The sequence below is a fragment of the Populus euphratica genome, unplaced genomic scaffold (genome assembly GCF_000495115.2).
Source record: "Populus euphratica unplaced genomic scaffold, PopEup_1.0 scaffold698.1, whole genome shotgun sequence".
NCBI lineage: Eukaryota > Viridiplantae > Streptophyta > Magnoliopsida > Malpighiales > Salicaceae > Populus > Populus euphratica.
In genome coordinates, this window is record NW_011500567.1 from 49,296 (window position 1) to 65,473 (window position 16,178).

The 16,178-nt window shown below is 28.6% G+C and overlaps 1 protein-coding gene across 3 annotated transcripts; it reads left to right on the forward strand.

Moving 5' to 3' along the window:
* The first annotated feature begins 10,345 nt into the window (after window positions 1-10,345).
* LOC105115423 (ATP-dependent RNA helicase) lies at window positions 10,346-15,152 on the forward strand. 3 transcript variants are annotated; one of them, XM_011012305.1, is made up of 4 exons: window positions 10,346-13,186; window positions 14,448-14,514; window positions 14,684-14,712; window positions 14,792-15,152. In XM_011012305.1, the coding sequence occupies exons 1-2, from the start codon at window positions 10,551-10,553 to the stop codon at window positions 14,500-14,502; spliced, it is 2,691 nt and encodes an 896-aa protein (XP_011010607.1). In that variant the 5' UTR covers window positions 10,346-10,550; the 3' UTR covers window positions 14,503-14,514; window positions 14,684-14,712; window positions 14,792-15,152. The 3 variants fall into 3 exon arrangements, with proteins under 3 accessions (XP_011010607.1, XP_011010606.1, XP_011010605.1); XM_011012304.1 differs by having other exon boundaries at window positions 14,684-15,152; XM_011012303.1 differs by having other exon boundaries at window positions 10,347-13,186; window positions 14,448-14,878.
* Window positions 15,153-16,178: the final 1,026 nt, after the last annotated feature.

Consider the following 16,178-nt stretch of genomic DNA (forward strand, 5'->3'; position numbering starts at 1 on the left):
AAGCTAAGAAACAACATACTAACTTCTAGCTTGACCTAAATGAAGAGACAAAAATGAAAAGTATAAATCATTTCGTTAAACTAGGAGTCAATAATCACAACTCTATTAGTCGTTATATATATATATGTATTATCGGACCCTATCTATTAGTGAAGATTCAAGGGTAATATAATGGAAATATCGGACCCTATCTATAAGTGAAGATTCAAGGGTAATATAATGGAAAACAACATCCCTTTAATATAAACTTTTAAGTTCTAGGATTTTAACTCCACTTGCCTGAGTGGCAAGTTTTGGTAGGAGCTACATAAGCTCGCCGGAAAACTCTTTATCCGGCATCTTGAGCAAATAAAATACTCTTATGCATCGATCAATCAATTGGCAATTCATCATAGATTCTAATAATAATGCTACCTTAATTCTTAATTTTCTGTTTAAATTTTCAAAAAGGACTACAAAACTTGTCTTTTTTTGCTTGACAATGATCAGAAGGGATGCGGATATCTTGGATTTGGATTTGTATATAACAGGAAGAGGAATCGGGTGATAGCGCTTTTGATTGTGAAGTGAGATTCATACTTTTTCTTTAATTAAGAGATATAGACAACATTAAATAAATTCAAGCTTAATAATACTAAATCAAAAACTACAAAATATGACAAACTCACATGCTTACATATATCCATTAATCTAAAATCATATTTCTTTTATGTTTAAGCAAGTGGTGTGGTTTACTTGAGACCTCATTAAGGAAGTAGCCCATGATTACCATCATCATCTTGGATGAGTTGATTGGCCACCGGTCTAAGGCAATGATCGGGAAACTTCAATTATTGTTTGAAATTATAATAATAGTTATTTATTTTTAAGGGGTGTATTTTTAATATAATATTAAAATAATATATTTTATTATTTTTTAAAAAATTATTTTTGAGATCAATATATCAAAACGAGTTGAAAAAATCAAAATAAAATTAATTTAAGGTGAAAAATAAAAAAATTTAAATTTTTTAAAAGTTGAGAAAACCAAAATAAATTTAATTTAAGGTCAAAAAATAAAAAAATTAAATTTTTTAAAAATATTTTTAAAATATAAAAATAAACATATATTAACATTTCAAAATTAAATAGAATAGTAATTGCTATAATTGAAAACAAACAGCTTTTAGAATAGTAAATAGCTAGATTGATCATTGATGGGATCTTGGAGACAAATGATATCTTAAGCATATCAAACATAAATGAATTAGAATGGTAATTACTATAAGTGAAGATTAACATAAAATATTTTCCATAAAACATGGTCGACACGCAAGTAGAAAAGGAACCCGACTTGGCCCAATGGTAAGAGGAGGCACCTACCACAGAAAAAGATGTCATGTCTTGGTTGTATTTTTTTTTTCCTCTTATAATCGTCAGCTAATTTAGGTCCTTCTCATTGTAGGTCCATCTCATGTTTATTTATATGAAATGTAAAGATAAATGTACAAAAACTAATTTATATATCATTTATATCTATTATTTGATATAATTTAATTGATTAAATTTTAAATTTATTTTTTAAAAATTATTAGTTTGAGTTTTATAAATTTAAAAATTATCAAAGTTGTTAATTTTAAAACTTGTAAATTAATTTGAATATTCATGTTAAAAAAATAAAAATAAAGGATATGCAAAGTATACTATAATTCAATTACTGTCTCTTTCTTTGGAACTTGATGTAATTTTTTAAAGCTTATTGCTTCCTATTTTGTTTGTTAATGAAAGATCAGATAAGTTCTGCTCTTATACGCGCACAGTGTGAACATTAAGAGCAGTATAAAATTCCCAGAAAAGAAGACAAAGGGGTGTTCGGTGCACCCATAGTTTAAATTTTGAATTATTTTTATTAAAATTATATTTTTTTATATTTTTAAATTATTTTAATGTTTTAATGTTAAAAATAATTTTTTAAAAATAAAAAAAATACTATTTAAATATAAACTCATAAAAATCTCATGTACCTGTCAATATTTATTTTTCACGGTAACTCATGCATGAAGATAACCAGCGGAGTCCCTGTTTCTTAAGTCTTAAGGAAACGTTCTAGACCTCCATTTTCAAATACAGTCCAAGTTTAAAGTCTCAAAGGATTATTAGAGAATATTAGATCTCGACTGGTAATTAATTTCTTTTCAATCTAAAGCCTTAATGATAATGTGTCAAGTAACAATATAAAATTATTTATAAAATCTTATAATTACTTAAACATACATTGACCAAAAATCACAAATTAATATAAATATTACAGCCTTTTCTTTCTAATTAAATTGAATATTAATATAAATTATTTTCACAGTGTTTAAGTCCTTAAATTAAAAACGAAAAGTTTTGATTTGAAGTGAAATGTTTGGAAAATTATTACAAAATCATTTTTAAAATCTCATTTAAATTATATGATTGAAGTTTTTACATAATGGATGGAATACTTAAATTCTTAAAGAGAAAAGAACAAGTAGTCAAAATAATTAAAATCCAAAGCCCGTGGTGAGGAATACAATATAACTATTATCATAGGAATTACATTTGTTATAACTAAAAACCAATAAATATATATTATCTATATATAATAATAAAACGGATACAAAACATTGCAAATAAATTGTTGATATATCTTTTACTAGATCATGCCAAATTATGTTAACACGTGCCAAGCAAAGCAATTCCAAGTATTTTTTTTTTTATTTTTTTTTTGTTCTTGACGAGGGAGGACCGTAGTAAATTACTCCAGAACTAGTCTTTTATTCATTTCTTCTAGAATTTCAAGACCCAAATCCATAATAGTTCAAGGCTGCACATATTTGGACTCCTCCTTTCAAATCAAACCTTATTGGGCTCACAATCCTTCTCAAATCCATTTGTGAACACTGCCTTCCTTCCCTCTTCTCATTGTCGAGCACAATGATGAACTAAATTGGAACACTGAATCATACTACAAACTCGAGATCTTTGTCTCTTTTATTCACCTCAAAAACATCATCTTAAAATACAAAAAAAGTAAAATAAAATTGAAAAACCCTAAAACTTGGCATACCCTTCTATTCCATCAATTCCAAATACTAAAAGGATATCAAATATTTGGAAACTTTGGTTTCTTTTGTTGATCATGAAGTTTTCAACAACAAAATGACAGTAGATGAAGCACAGGTGATAGTACATGCAGTACTTGTAGCAAAAGAAGTTACTGATGAAGAGAAAGGATATGCTACTCTTTTTTCCCCTTTTGATTCTAACTTCTTGTTATCCCAAGTCTAGTTCTAATATTTAATTAGAGGAGAATCATTGTAATTTTAAAATCAGAACTCATCTTTCAATGGTTCTTGCTCTCTCTCTCTCTCCCATGATTTTTAAAAAAAAAACCTTATTAAAGCTTTAATTGTTTAATTTACCCCTCAAAACTTCACTTTACGAATATATATATATAGGTTTTGCAAACATGATTCTATAAAAAATTTGCTTGTTGCATTAGGCTCAATTTTTATAAAAATTAAATTTTTATTTATAAAAAAATAAGAGAAATTTTAATATAATTTTAGAAAAATACACGTGTTGATTTTTCTTTACATCTTTTAGAATTTACACCAAGTTTGTAAATTTTTTTAAGGATTTGACCAATATTTCAATAACTTTAATTTTAATCCATGAATATTAATGGTCAATATCTTAATATAAATGTTTGACTTATAAGCAGACTAGTATTTAAATACAAGAAGTTGATCAAAAATTTTTTAGAATCATTTTAGATATCCATCAATTTTAGTTGGAAGTATTTTTTTGTTGTAGTATAGGAGTTGTAGAAAAACTTTTTACCTTCCAAGATATGTGAACCATGTTAGGGTACCTACATGAACCCTTTCAATAAAAATTTATTTGGACATATAAGCTCATAATAAATTCAAAATGCTAAATTTATTTATGAGAGTAAATATTTATTCTGATCAACAAACAAATCATCATTTAGGAACCCATGATAAGCTTGGATGTTGAATCGCTCTCGGAAGATATATGATTTTATGATTTTGATCTTCTTTTTATTTATTTTTTTTAATATAAATTTAAAAGAAAAGGCAATACTATGTTAAACTAGAAAACAAACCAAATTTTAAGACAAAAAAACTATAGTAAAAACAAAATCAAGAAAATAAAGAAAACTAGGAAATAAAGTAAAGTTGAAATTGAGAACCTAACACAAACAAAATTAAATTTAAAGATAGATAACACCTGATTTCAGAGACTTGATTTGATACCAACTAATGCAAATAACACTTGAGCCCATTAAACAAGATAGAAACAATTCAAGAAAGCTAAAATCAAGTTGAAAAGAACTTAACCCAATAATTAACTGAACTAAAGAATCATGGTTATTTGATAAAAAAACCTAGACATTGATTATAACAAACCAAAAACTGATGATATAAGGATAAAGCCCTGACCCATTGATTATAATAAGAACCATAGGTATAAGGATGAAAGCTACAAAGATAATTGATTTTTAATAAGTTCTTGAAAATATTCCATGAAAAACCAAGAGTAAGAGAAAACTCTCATATATAAGTTTTATTTTTGAATAATCAGTTTATCTCTTATTAGCTAAAACATAAATACATGCTATATAACCCTAATTATACAAGATAAAATGTCCTAAATAAGGCTGGAAAATAACAAAATAGTTCTAAATAAAATAAAATAAAAATTATAAATCAACTAGAAAACTAATACAATTCATGTATAACAGGTTTTATTTTTTATTAGAAGGCCTTCTTGAGTATAACAGGTTTTATTTTTTATTAGAAGGCCTTCTTGATTTTTTTATTGTTATGAATTTTTAACTTTATAAAAAAATAAAACCTTTAAAATCTTCTAGTAAATTTCAGTCTGATCCAACTGTTGAATTAAAAGACTTGTAAGTAAGAACATAAGTCGAATCCTTAAGTTTTGTACGAATGAAGGCCCAATTATCTTGAATTAAGTTATTAAATGCCTTATTAATCTTTAGAGTTCTTGACCTTGTAATATGCCCAATTTACACATATAATGAGTTTTGTGGTGTTACATAATGATTCTTATTATCCCTCATTTCCTAAAAATAATTCAACTTGGAATCATTATTTTGCTTGGATGTTAACTCATTTTTACAAGATATATTGACCCACCTTTACAATTTTGATCTTCCTTTTATTTATTTTTTATATATAAATTTCAAAGAAAACATAACATTAAACTAAACTATAAAACAAGCTAAAATTCAAGACACAAGAACTAAGGTAAAAACAAAATCAAGAATGTAAAGAAAATTATGAAACATGGTAAAGTTGAAATCAAGCATCAAGTAACAAAAAACAAGACTCAAGATACAAACTAAATTGAATTTAAAGATAGATAGATAAAAAATAATTTTAAATCCTTACTTTAATACCAATTGATACGTATCTAGAGGGTAATAGCCTTTAAAGCCACAAACAAGATATAAACAATCCAACAAAGCTAAAAAGAAGTTGAAAATCCAATAATTACCTGAACTAAAAAATCATTCTAAAAATAGTTGAAAATAATCAGATCCAATAATTACCTGAACTAAAAAATCATAGTTATTGGATGAAAAACTTGGACAAATTAATTATAACAAACTAAGAATTGAAGGTATAAGGATAAAACCACAACTCATTGATTATAATGAATTAAGAACTATATGTACATGGATGAATGCCCCAAAGATAATTGATCTTTGATATCTTCTTGAAAATATTCTATGAGAAATCAAGAATAAAAACAAATTCTTATACAGAAGTTTTATTTCTGAATAATGAATTCATCTGTTATTAATTAAAACTTTAATACAAGTTAAACAACTCTAATTACACTACATAAGATGTCCTAAAAAATCTTGAAAAATAATAAAAAAGTTTAAATAAAATAAAAAAAATCATAAATAAAGTAGAAAATTAATAAATTCATGCAGAATAGTTTATATCTTTTATGGTAAGATGTTTTAAAAAAATCTTGAAAAATAATAAAAAAGTTTAAATAAAATAAAAAAAATCATAAATAAAGTAGAAAACTAATACAATTCATGCAGAATAGTTTATATCTTTTATTTAGAATATCTTTTCAATATCTGATTGTTATGAAATTTGAACTTAATAAAAAAAAATCTTTAAAATTATCTAACAAATTTTAACTCAATTCAATAGTCGAATTGAAAGTTATGAAAATAAAACATACTTAATTTGAAAATAACAATCATAATTCATTATGATTTAATGTGATTATTCTAAGACTAATAATACAAGTTTTCTAGGATGTGTGTATATATTAACTTTAGCCCATCATTGTGTATGTGTGTATATCTTTATGTATATCTATTTTTATATAAAATAAGATATATCTTCTTATATCTTGTTGTTGTGTATCACGTTCATATTTTTTTTATATTTTTCTGTAATTATAAACTATCTATATATGTTTTATCTCCCATGATTTTTTTTTTTTAAACCTTATTAAAGCTTTAATTGCTTAATTTACCCCTCAAAACTTCACTTTACGAATATATATATAGGTTTTGCAAACATGATTCTAAAAAAAATTTGCTTGTTGCATTAGGCTCAATTTTTATAAAAATTATATTTTTATTTATAAAAAAATTAGAGAAATTTTAATATGATTTTAGAAAAATACACGTGTTGATTTTTCTTTACATCTTTTAGAATTTACACCAAGTTTGTAAATTTTTTTAAGAATTTGACCAATATTTCAATAACATTAATTTTAATCCATGAATATTAATGATCAATATCCTAATATAAATGTTTGACTTATAAGCAAACTAGTATTTAAATATCAGAAGTTAATCAAAAAAATTTTAAAATCATTTTAGATATCCATCAATTTTAGTTGGAAGTATTTTTTTGTCGTAGTATAGGAGTTGTAGAAAAACTTTTTACCTTCCAAGATATGTGAACCATGTTAGGGTACCTACATGAACCCTTTCAATAAAAATTTATTTGGACATATAAGCTCATAATAAATTCAAAATGCTAAATTTATTTATGAGAGTAAATATTTATTCTGATCAACAAACAAATCATCATTTAGGAACCCATGATAAGCTTGGATGTTGAATCGCTCTCGGAAGATATATGATTTTATGATTTTGATCTTCTTTTTATTTATTTTTTTTAATATAAATTTAAAAGAAAAGGCAATACTATGTTAAACTAGAAAACAAACCAAATTTTAAGACAAAAAAACTATAGTAAAAACAAAATCAAGAAAATAAAGAAAACTAGGAAATAAAGTAAAGTTGAAATTGAGAACCTAACACAAACAAAATTAAATTTAAAGATAGATAACACCTGATTTCAGAGACTTGATTTGATACCAACTAATGCAAATAACACTTGAGCCCATTAAACAAGATAGAAACAATTCAAGAAAGCTAAAATCAAGTTGAAAAAAACTTGACCCAATAATTAACTGAACTAAAAAATCATGGTTATTTGATAAAAAACCTAGACATTGATTATAACAAACCAAAAACTGATGATATAAGGATAAAGCCCTGACCCATTGATTATAATAAGAACCATAGGTATAAGGATGAAAGCTACAAAGATAATTGATTTTTAATAAGTTCTTGAAAATATTCCATGAAAAACCAAGAGTAAGAGAAAACTCTCATATATAAGTTTTATTTTTGAATAATCAGTTTATCTCTTATTAGCTAAAACATAAATACATGCTATATAACCCTAATTATACAAGATAAAATGTCCTAAATAAGGCTGGAAAATAACAAAATAGTTCTAAATAAAATAAAATAAAAATTATAAATCAACTAGAAAACTAATACAATTCATGTATAACAGGTTTTATTTTTTATTAGAAGGCCTTCTTGATTTTTTTATTGTTATGAATTTTTAACTCTATAAAAAAATAAAACCTTTAAAATCTTCTAGTAAATTTCAGTCTGATCCAACTGTTGAATTAAAAGACTTGTAAGTAAGAACATAAGTCGAATCCTTAAGTTTTGTACGAATGAAGGCCCAATTATCTTGAATTAAGTTATTAAATGCCTTATTAATCTTTAGAGTTCTTGACCTTGTAATATGCCCAATTTACACATATAATGAGTTTTGTGGTGTTACATAATGATTCTTATTATCCCTCCTTTCCTAAAAATAATTCAACTTGGAATCATTATTTTGCTTGGATGTTAACTCATTTTTACAAGATATATTGACCCATCTTTACACTTTTGATCTTCCTTTTATTTATTATATATATATAAATTTCAAAGAAAACATAACATTAAGCTAAAATTCAAGACACAAGAACTAAGGTAAAAACAAAATCAAGAATGTAAAGAAAATTATGAAACATGGTAAAGTTGAAATCAAGCATCAAGTAACAAAAAACAAGACTCAAGATACAAACTAAATTGAATTTAAAGATAGATAGATAAAAAATAATTTTAAATCCTTACTTTAATACCAATTGATACGTATCTAGAGGGTAATAGCCTTTAAAGCCACAAACAAGATATAAACAATCCAACAAATCTAAAAATAGTTGAAAATAATCAGATCCAATAATTACCTGAACTAAAAAATCATAGTTATTGGATGAAAAACTTGGACAAATTAATTATAACAAACTAAGAATTGAAGGTATAAGGATAAAACCACAACTCATTGATTATAATGAATTAAGAACTATATGTACATGGATGAATGCCCCAAAGATAATTGATCTTTGATATCTTCTTGAAAATATTCTATGAGAAATCAAGAATAAAAACAAATTCTTATACAGAAGTTTTATTTCTGAATAATGAATTCATCTGTTATTAATTAAAATTTTAATACAAGTTAAACAACTCTAATTACACTAGGTAAGATGTTTTAAAAAAATCTTGAAAAATAATAAAAAAGTTTAAATAAAATAAAAAAAATCATAAATAAAGTAGAAAACTAATACAATTCATGCAGAATAGTTTATATCTTTTATTTAGAATACCTTTTCAATATCTGATTGTTATGAAATTTGAACTTAATAAAAAAAATCTTTAAAATTATCTAATAAATTTTAACTCAATTCAATAGTCGAATTGAAAATTATGAAAATAAAGCGTACTTAATTTGAAAATAACAATTATAATTCATTATAATTTAATGTGATTATTCTAAGACTAATAATACAAGTTTTCTAGGATGTGTGTGTATATTAACTTTAGCCCATCATCGTGTGTGTGTGTGTCTTTATGTATATTTATTTTTATATAAAATAAGATACATCTTCTTATATCTTGTTGTTGTGCATCACGTTCATATATTTTTTTGTAATTATAAACTATCTATATATGTTTTAATAGAATGCTTAACAAAAGCATAAGTTGTTGAGTGGTCTGGGCATCAAATTAATGCTTTTGGTTTCATAGACTAGGGTTCAACTATCTTCTTGTTTGTAAATTGATTTTTGGTTTTGCATGTGTATATTGCTAGAAAAATATTAAGGGTAAAGGTCAAGATTCAAACATGGCACACCCAAATTTAATCTAGAATTGAACTTGGGTGTGCAATAAACATAATAAAAGAAAATGTATTTTACCACTTACCATTGAACATATTTGTTATATGCTTTGTTTCATATAAATTATGGTTTGTTTTAATTATATTGTTCACATGTATTTATATATGTATATATCCCTACATAATGTAATTTAGTTTTTTATTGATTAGAATATATATATATAAAATTTTAAGTTGTTTCATATAATATTTAAATGTTCTTAGAATCGTTGTTTCATAAAATATTTAAATGTTCTTAGAATCAATTATAAAATTTTAAGTTGTTTCATATAATATTTAAATGTTCTTAGAATCAATTATACATGAAAATAAAAAACTTTGAAAACTAATTAATAATATGATCAATTCAGAAAATTATATAAAGAAGGAAGAAAATGATATTGACTATTCCTAAAATACCAAAATAAAATAAATTTGTAAAAAGAAAAAAAATAAAATTCTATTTAAAATGATCAAGTCGATGATAATATAAGCAAGTGTGCCCATCAATCACTTATTAGGGCGAATCACTATCAGCTACCACTGTATACTTTGTGTATCCAACAAGTTAATTATATCTATGCCATATGAGTTATGGATAAAATATAAACTTGATTAAAGTATTTTGTGATAGTACTTTCAACCAGGGATGCAATCAAACCAACAGGCTGTGGATGGAAAAGTGCTTAGAAAAAGTAATTAAGGCCCAACAGGCTTCTCTTGCATATAGAATGCCGGAACTATCGAGGCGGCCCTAAGAATATTGAAGGGCATCGAGTCTGAAGAGAAGTGAAATATGGGTTAGTACTTGAAACCTCCAATCTTGATGACAACGAGCGACGCACCGAGTTAAGAACCAACTGAACTTGGGTTTAGGGTTTTCGGTGGCTTAACATTGTCCACCACTTTCCCTCTATTCTCTCACTTTCTCTCTCTCAAAACCATATGCTTTTCCTCCTTTTCTTACATAAATTAAGGTATGCTCCTCAGAATCCTCTAAGCTTAACTTCTCTTTTATTTTTCTTTTTTCTTTTTTCCCCTTGTCTCTTTCTGGATCATTTATTTCCTACTTCATTTCATTTCCGTTGCTATTGTCAACATGTTGAAGTGACACACTTACATACACTTGCACCTATACAACTTTACTGGGTTTTTTTTTTGTTTGGTGTTATTCGTGAGTTTCTAATGGCTGGAGGCCCTTTTACCTCTTTGTTTAGAATCTATGCATCAAGAAACAATGTTCACAGTGCTAGAGTTTTGCTTTCTAATCAAAATTTCCGTTCTATGAATCAATTTAACAACTGGGTTTTAGAAATTCATCAGTTTAGTCCCTCTTTTGATGTTCCTTGCCGGCAATTTTCGACTAGTTTGGTAGACATCGTTCATTCTCACTCAACTTTAAAGAACCCACAATTTTCTATTTTTAATCCTGCTGATGCGAGGCCGTTTTCTTCATCTGTCGATGATGAGGATGGTAATAGAGTGAAATTGAATGAGAAAAAAAGTTTGGATTCTGTAGAGGATGGTGTTCTTGAAGGTGTTGATGGGAATAGTGTTGGTGCGGGTGATGCTAACGAGAGTTGTGTTTGTGATTCTATGGTTATTGAAGAGAAACAAACTGATGATGTTGAGGGTGGGAATAATATTGTGGGGAAAAAGAATTTGGCATTTCGTGACCCTGTAGACTTGTATCGGGAGCTTCGTACTGCTGAAAAGAATGATAATTTGAAGCGATCGGATTGGGATACTTTACAAGATATATTCTCTTGTTTTTCAAAATCGGGCTGGGCAGCTGATCAGGCTCTTGGCATTTATATTGGCAAGTCATTTTTCCATACTGCTGTCAACCGGTTCAGGAACTTTTTCTTTAAGAAATGTTCTGCTGACCTTGCTATGCACTTGGTGTCACTAGGTGCATCAGATAAGGCTGTTAGGTTCCTTTTCCCAATATTTGTTGAGTATTGTATAGAAGAGTTTCCTGATGAGATCAAGCGGTTTCGGAACATGATTTCCTCAGCAGATCTTACAAAGCCACACACATGGTTCCCTTTTGCACGAGCAATGAAACGAAAGATCATATATCATTGTGGTCCAACAAACAGTGGTAAAACTTATAATGCATTGCAAAAATTTATGGAAGCAAAGAAGGGTATTTATTGCAGTCCACTCAGGCTGTTAGCCATGGAAGTTTTTGACAAGGTCAATGCTCTTGGGGTCTACTGTAGTCTCTATACTGGGCAAGAGAAGAAACACGTGCCATTTTCCAATCATATTGCTTGTACTGTGGAAATGGTGTCAACTGAGGAACTGTATGATGTGGCTGTTATTGATGAGATCCAGATGATGGCTGACTCATGCCGAGGCTATGCATGGACGAGAGCATTACTTGGTTTGAAGGCTGATGAAATTCATTTGTGTGGAGATCCTAGTGTTCTGGATATTGTTAAAAAGATCTGTTCAGAAACTGGAGATGAATTGTATGAACAACATTATGAGAGATTCAAACCGTTAGTGGTTGAAGCCAAAACTCTGTTGGGAGATCTTAAAAATGTACGATCTGGGGATTGCATTGTTGCATTCTCAAGAAGAGAGATATTTGAGGTGAAAATGGCAATTGAAAAACAAACCAATCATCGTTGTTGTGTTATTTATGGGGCCTTACCACCAGAGACTCGTAGGCAGCAAGCTAACTTGTTCAATGAGCAAGATAACGAGTATGATGTGCTGGTTGCAAGTGATGCTGTGGGGATGGGTTTGAATCTCAACATTAGAAGAGTAGTTTTTAATAGCCTTTCAAAGTACAATGGTGACAAGATTGTTCCAGTACCACCATCACAGGTGAAGCAGATTGCTGGAAGAGCTGGTAGAAGAGGAAGCCGTTATCCAGATGGACTCACAACCACCTTGCAATTAGAGGATTTGGATTACTTGATTGATTGTTTGAAGCAACCTTTCGAGAATGTCAAGAAAGTGGGTCTCTTTCCTTTCTTTGAGCAGGTTGAATTGTTTGCTGGACAACTGCCAGATATTAGTTTTGCTCATTTGCTTGAAAAGTTTGGTGAAAATTGCCGTCTTGATGGCTCATACTTCTTGTGTCGGCATGATCATATAAAGAAGGTGGCAAATATGTTAGAGAAAGTTCAGGGATTATCTTTGGAAGACCGTTTCAACTTTTGCTTCGCTCCAGTTAATTTCAGAGACCCAAAAGCAATGTACCATCTTCATAGGTTTGCTGCACTGTATAGCATAAAGGTCCCTGTTAGTATAGCAATGGGCATGCCAAAGGGATCTGCTCGGAATGATGCAGAACTCCAAGATCTCGAGACTAAACATCAAGTTTTATCCGTGTATCTATGGTTGTCCCAGCACTTCAAAAAAGAAATTTTTCCATATAAGAAAAAGGCTGAGGAAATGGCAATAGATATTGCTGATTTATTGGGCCAATCTCTCATAAAGGCTTGCTGGAAACCAGAATCAAGGCAGGGAGGGAATCCAAGGCCTCAACAGAAGGAAGATGGTCATGAGAGGCACAAAGGAGATGGTTACAGGAGGCCTAACTCACTTGTCAAGATTTATGAAAAGTAAGTTTCTATCAGTTGAGTTTATTGATGGATTTCCTGGACCATCCAAATGGAAGAGTGCTAACAATGTTCTGTATTTATGCCTTCTCACTTTTGGTTGCAGCCTTGATTATGCATTGTTACTTGTTTGATTTGCATTAATACTCCATGTTTCTTTGCTTATTGCATTTTTGTTGTATGAAACACGATGAATTATAAACCCATGTATATTAAGATCATTTATCCTCTTAAACACATGAAATGCATAACACTGAGGTGATTTTCTCAATGACTATAGGGGATTACTTTATGACAGAACAAATTCCTTATTTTTAATTTATCCTTTGAATTTTCCCTTCCTAAACTCTCAGTTAATGAGAACCATCTGTTGTATTTTGGTTTCATTTGAGTGTTTCAATTTTGATATATGATTCTAAGAATGCCAATTTACACCTCTTCTTTATTGGATTTGTTCCTGACTACCTACCTGTTTTTAGTGTATCTGCCATTATGTGTGTGTTAAGAAACTAAATCAAGTACGAAGAGAAACCTAGGATTAAGTTGACATAAGTTCATTCTTTTCTGCATGGAAGTAAATGAATTACAAAGATATTACTTGGAAAAGGTAATAACTGAAGAGAAGTTGGAATTCAATTTTCAATTTTCTATAATAAATGTGCAACCTTCTAGCAAGGGAGGTGCTGTCAAAATTATGCCTCTGGCAGAGTCAAGTGACTGTGGTTTTGGTATTTTAGCAGTGAGGTCCTGATGCAAGCAACTTGTTAAAATAGATGGATTAAAAATGCTCATGGAACCATAATATTATTTTAGCTGATGCTAAGATATAGCAGTTGCTTTTTAAATTGTTTTTCGCTTGAAAATACATCAAAATAATAGCTTTTTTTTTAAAAAATTATTTTTAATATTAGCATAGTAAAATAATTTGAAAACACTGAAAAAATATTAATTTGAAGTAAAAAAATAAAAAATTTTCAATATTTTTTTTAAAGAACTTTTAAAAAGCAAAAACAAACAGCTCCGAAACTGTAAAGGAGGCTGCCCTATTGTGTAAAAGAATGTGGAGGAGAGTTGAGAAACAGAAATGCGATGAAACAAATGTTGGAGCAGCTCTACATTTCCCAATGCATTTATATTATGTATATAACTTGTGGATATTGGATGTCACGTCAGTAGTTCTATTTTAGATACTATATTGTGCTTTCAGCCCTTTTATTTACTGTTAAAATCTTTGAATGCGGCACATTTCGTTTCTTCACTGCAGGAAAAGGCAAGAAAAAGAGTTGCTGCAGGGGCATTCACAGAAGGTCGTTGTATAGGGAATCTTTCAGGTACTTGCAAAATGAACTAGTGTATTAACTCAATTCCTCTCTTTAGCAGCTAGACCTTGTTGCCTTCTAGGCTTTGCCTGGATATTTTTATCTTAATTTCTTGTTGCTACTCTTTCTAGAATATGCATCCTTGATAATATGTTCTGGTTTGGTTCCTTGATTTGTGCAGTGGCTCTTGATTCTACGTTGTGATTGGATGTAAGAATTCCCATAAGTTGAATTAGTTTACTACAGTTGGTATCTTGATTGGTCTCTTAGTAGCAAGCAAAATTTTCAGGCACACATTTTCCTGCAAAATTATGAAGGAATACTGTATTTTTCAAGTAGAGATGCTGTTAAAGCATGGAATTTTCATGCTGGATAACTGAAGTACGCAAAGAATGGTGCTTGAAGTTCCAGGCCCCATGTTCCTGTATACATAGCTGACAGACATGATATCAAACCCTTGCCAAATGAAAGCATGCAACAAAGCTCAGGCTCATGAGTGAGAAAGCATGGAAGGCTACAGCTCTGGGTAATAATTATCATAGCTGCATCGAAACCCATGAAGCTAGGGAATCAACGCCAAAGACATTGAAAAGTGATGAAATATTACAATATTTTCTTTCTTCAACAGAAAGGTAAAAAAAAAAAAAAAAGACAGCAATTTTATGATAAATTTGATTGTAGGATGGACAGATGGATTTGATTATTTCTTTACCATGCACGATTGGTCCTTGTGTTTGTCCTCAAAATAACACAACGAGCCTCAACTCTTTTTTTTTTTTTTTTTTTAATGATAAGGGGCATTTTTAGATAAGCTTGTGTACATCAACGAAGATGGCTTCTCAAAAGCTATAAATTGTAGCTTTTAAAAAACAAGTGTAAAGTCATGTGTGGAAAGGGATTGCATATTAGTTTTTAATTATTACCAAACACTTGGAATTCTACCTCTGAATGAAAAGCCATGGAAGCTCAAAAAAGCCAAAAGGTCGTAATTTCCAAATGAGCACTAACGCTATGTTTATTTTTCTGGTGGAGTGGTGGAGTTTGCATTCCAATCATAAATTCGAATTTGTTTTAGTTAATTAACATAGATAACAGTTTTGCCCTAAACTCTCTCTTGAAATCTTGGTCAAGAAAAACTATAATTTATATTTTTTTTAAACTTACTTTTTCAAACCCTAATTGCTAAAGTTTTCATAATATCAAATATAAACTAAGTAATTTTTTTTTTTGACGATCTTAAAGGCATACACCCTTTCTATGTTGGCTTGGTGCTTTCCGAGGAATTTAATAAATTCCTCTAGGTTGTGGCCGCAAGGTTTGAACCAAGAAAATGAAGAAAAGGAATATGCCTTCTTAAGTAAGAGGCCAACCCTTTGGAGTTGCAACAATTTGTAACTAAATAGAAAAGATATGCTTAATACACACACTCTATTATGTGTATATAATATACTATTATTGACATGAAAAATAATCTTCATGATCAATTAGTATTCACATGTTGATAGATTGTTTATTTTTTGATAAATATGTTATATGTCCTTTTTTTTTTCTTTTTCTAGAAAACTACAATTAAAAATTTAATTGTCAGTGGAGATAAATAGTAGGTTCATTAATCACATAGAATATGAGATTATAAATTTAACCCTATTTGGTTTAAATAAAATAAGGATCATGTT

Excerpts from the sequence above, each read along its gene's own strand:
- LOC105115423 (XM_011012304.1), top strand. The coding sequence starts at position 10,551 with ATGCTTTTCCTCCTTTTCTTACATAAATTAAGGTATGCTCCTCAGAAT. Across the intron at positions 13,187-14,447 it reads CTTGTCAAGATTTATGAAAA|GAAAAGGCAAGAAAAAGAGT; the intron begins GTAAGTTTCTAT and ends TCTTCACTGCAG.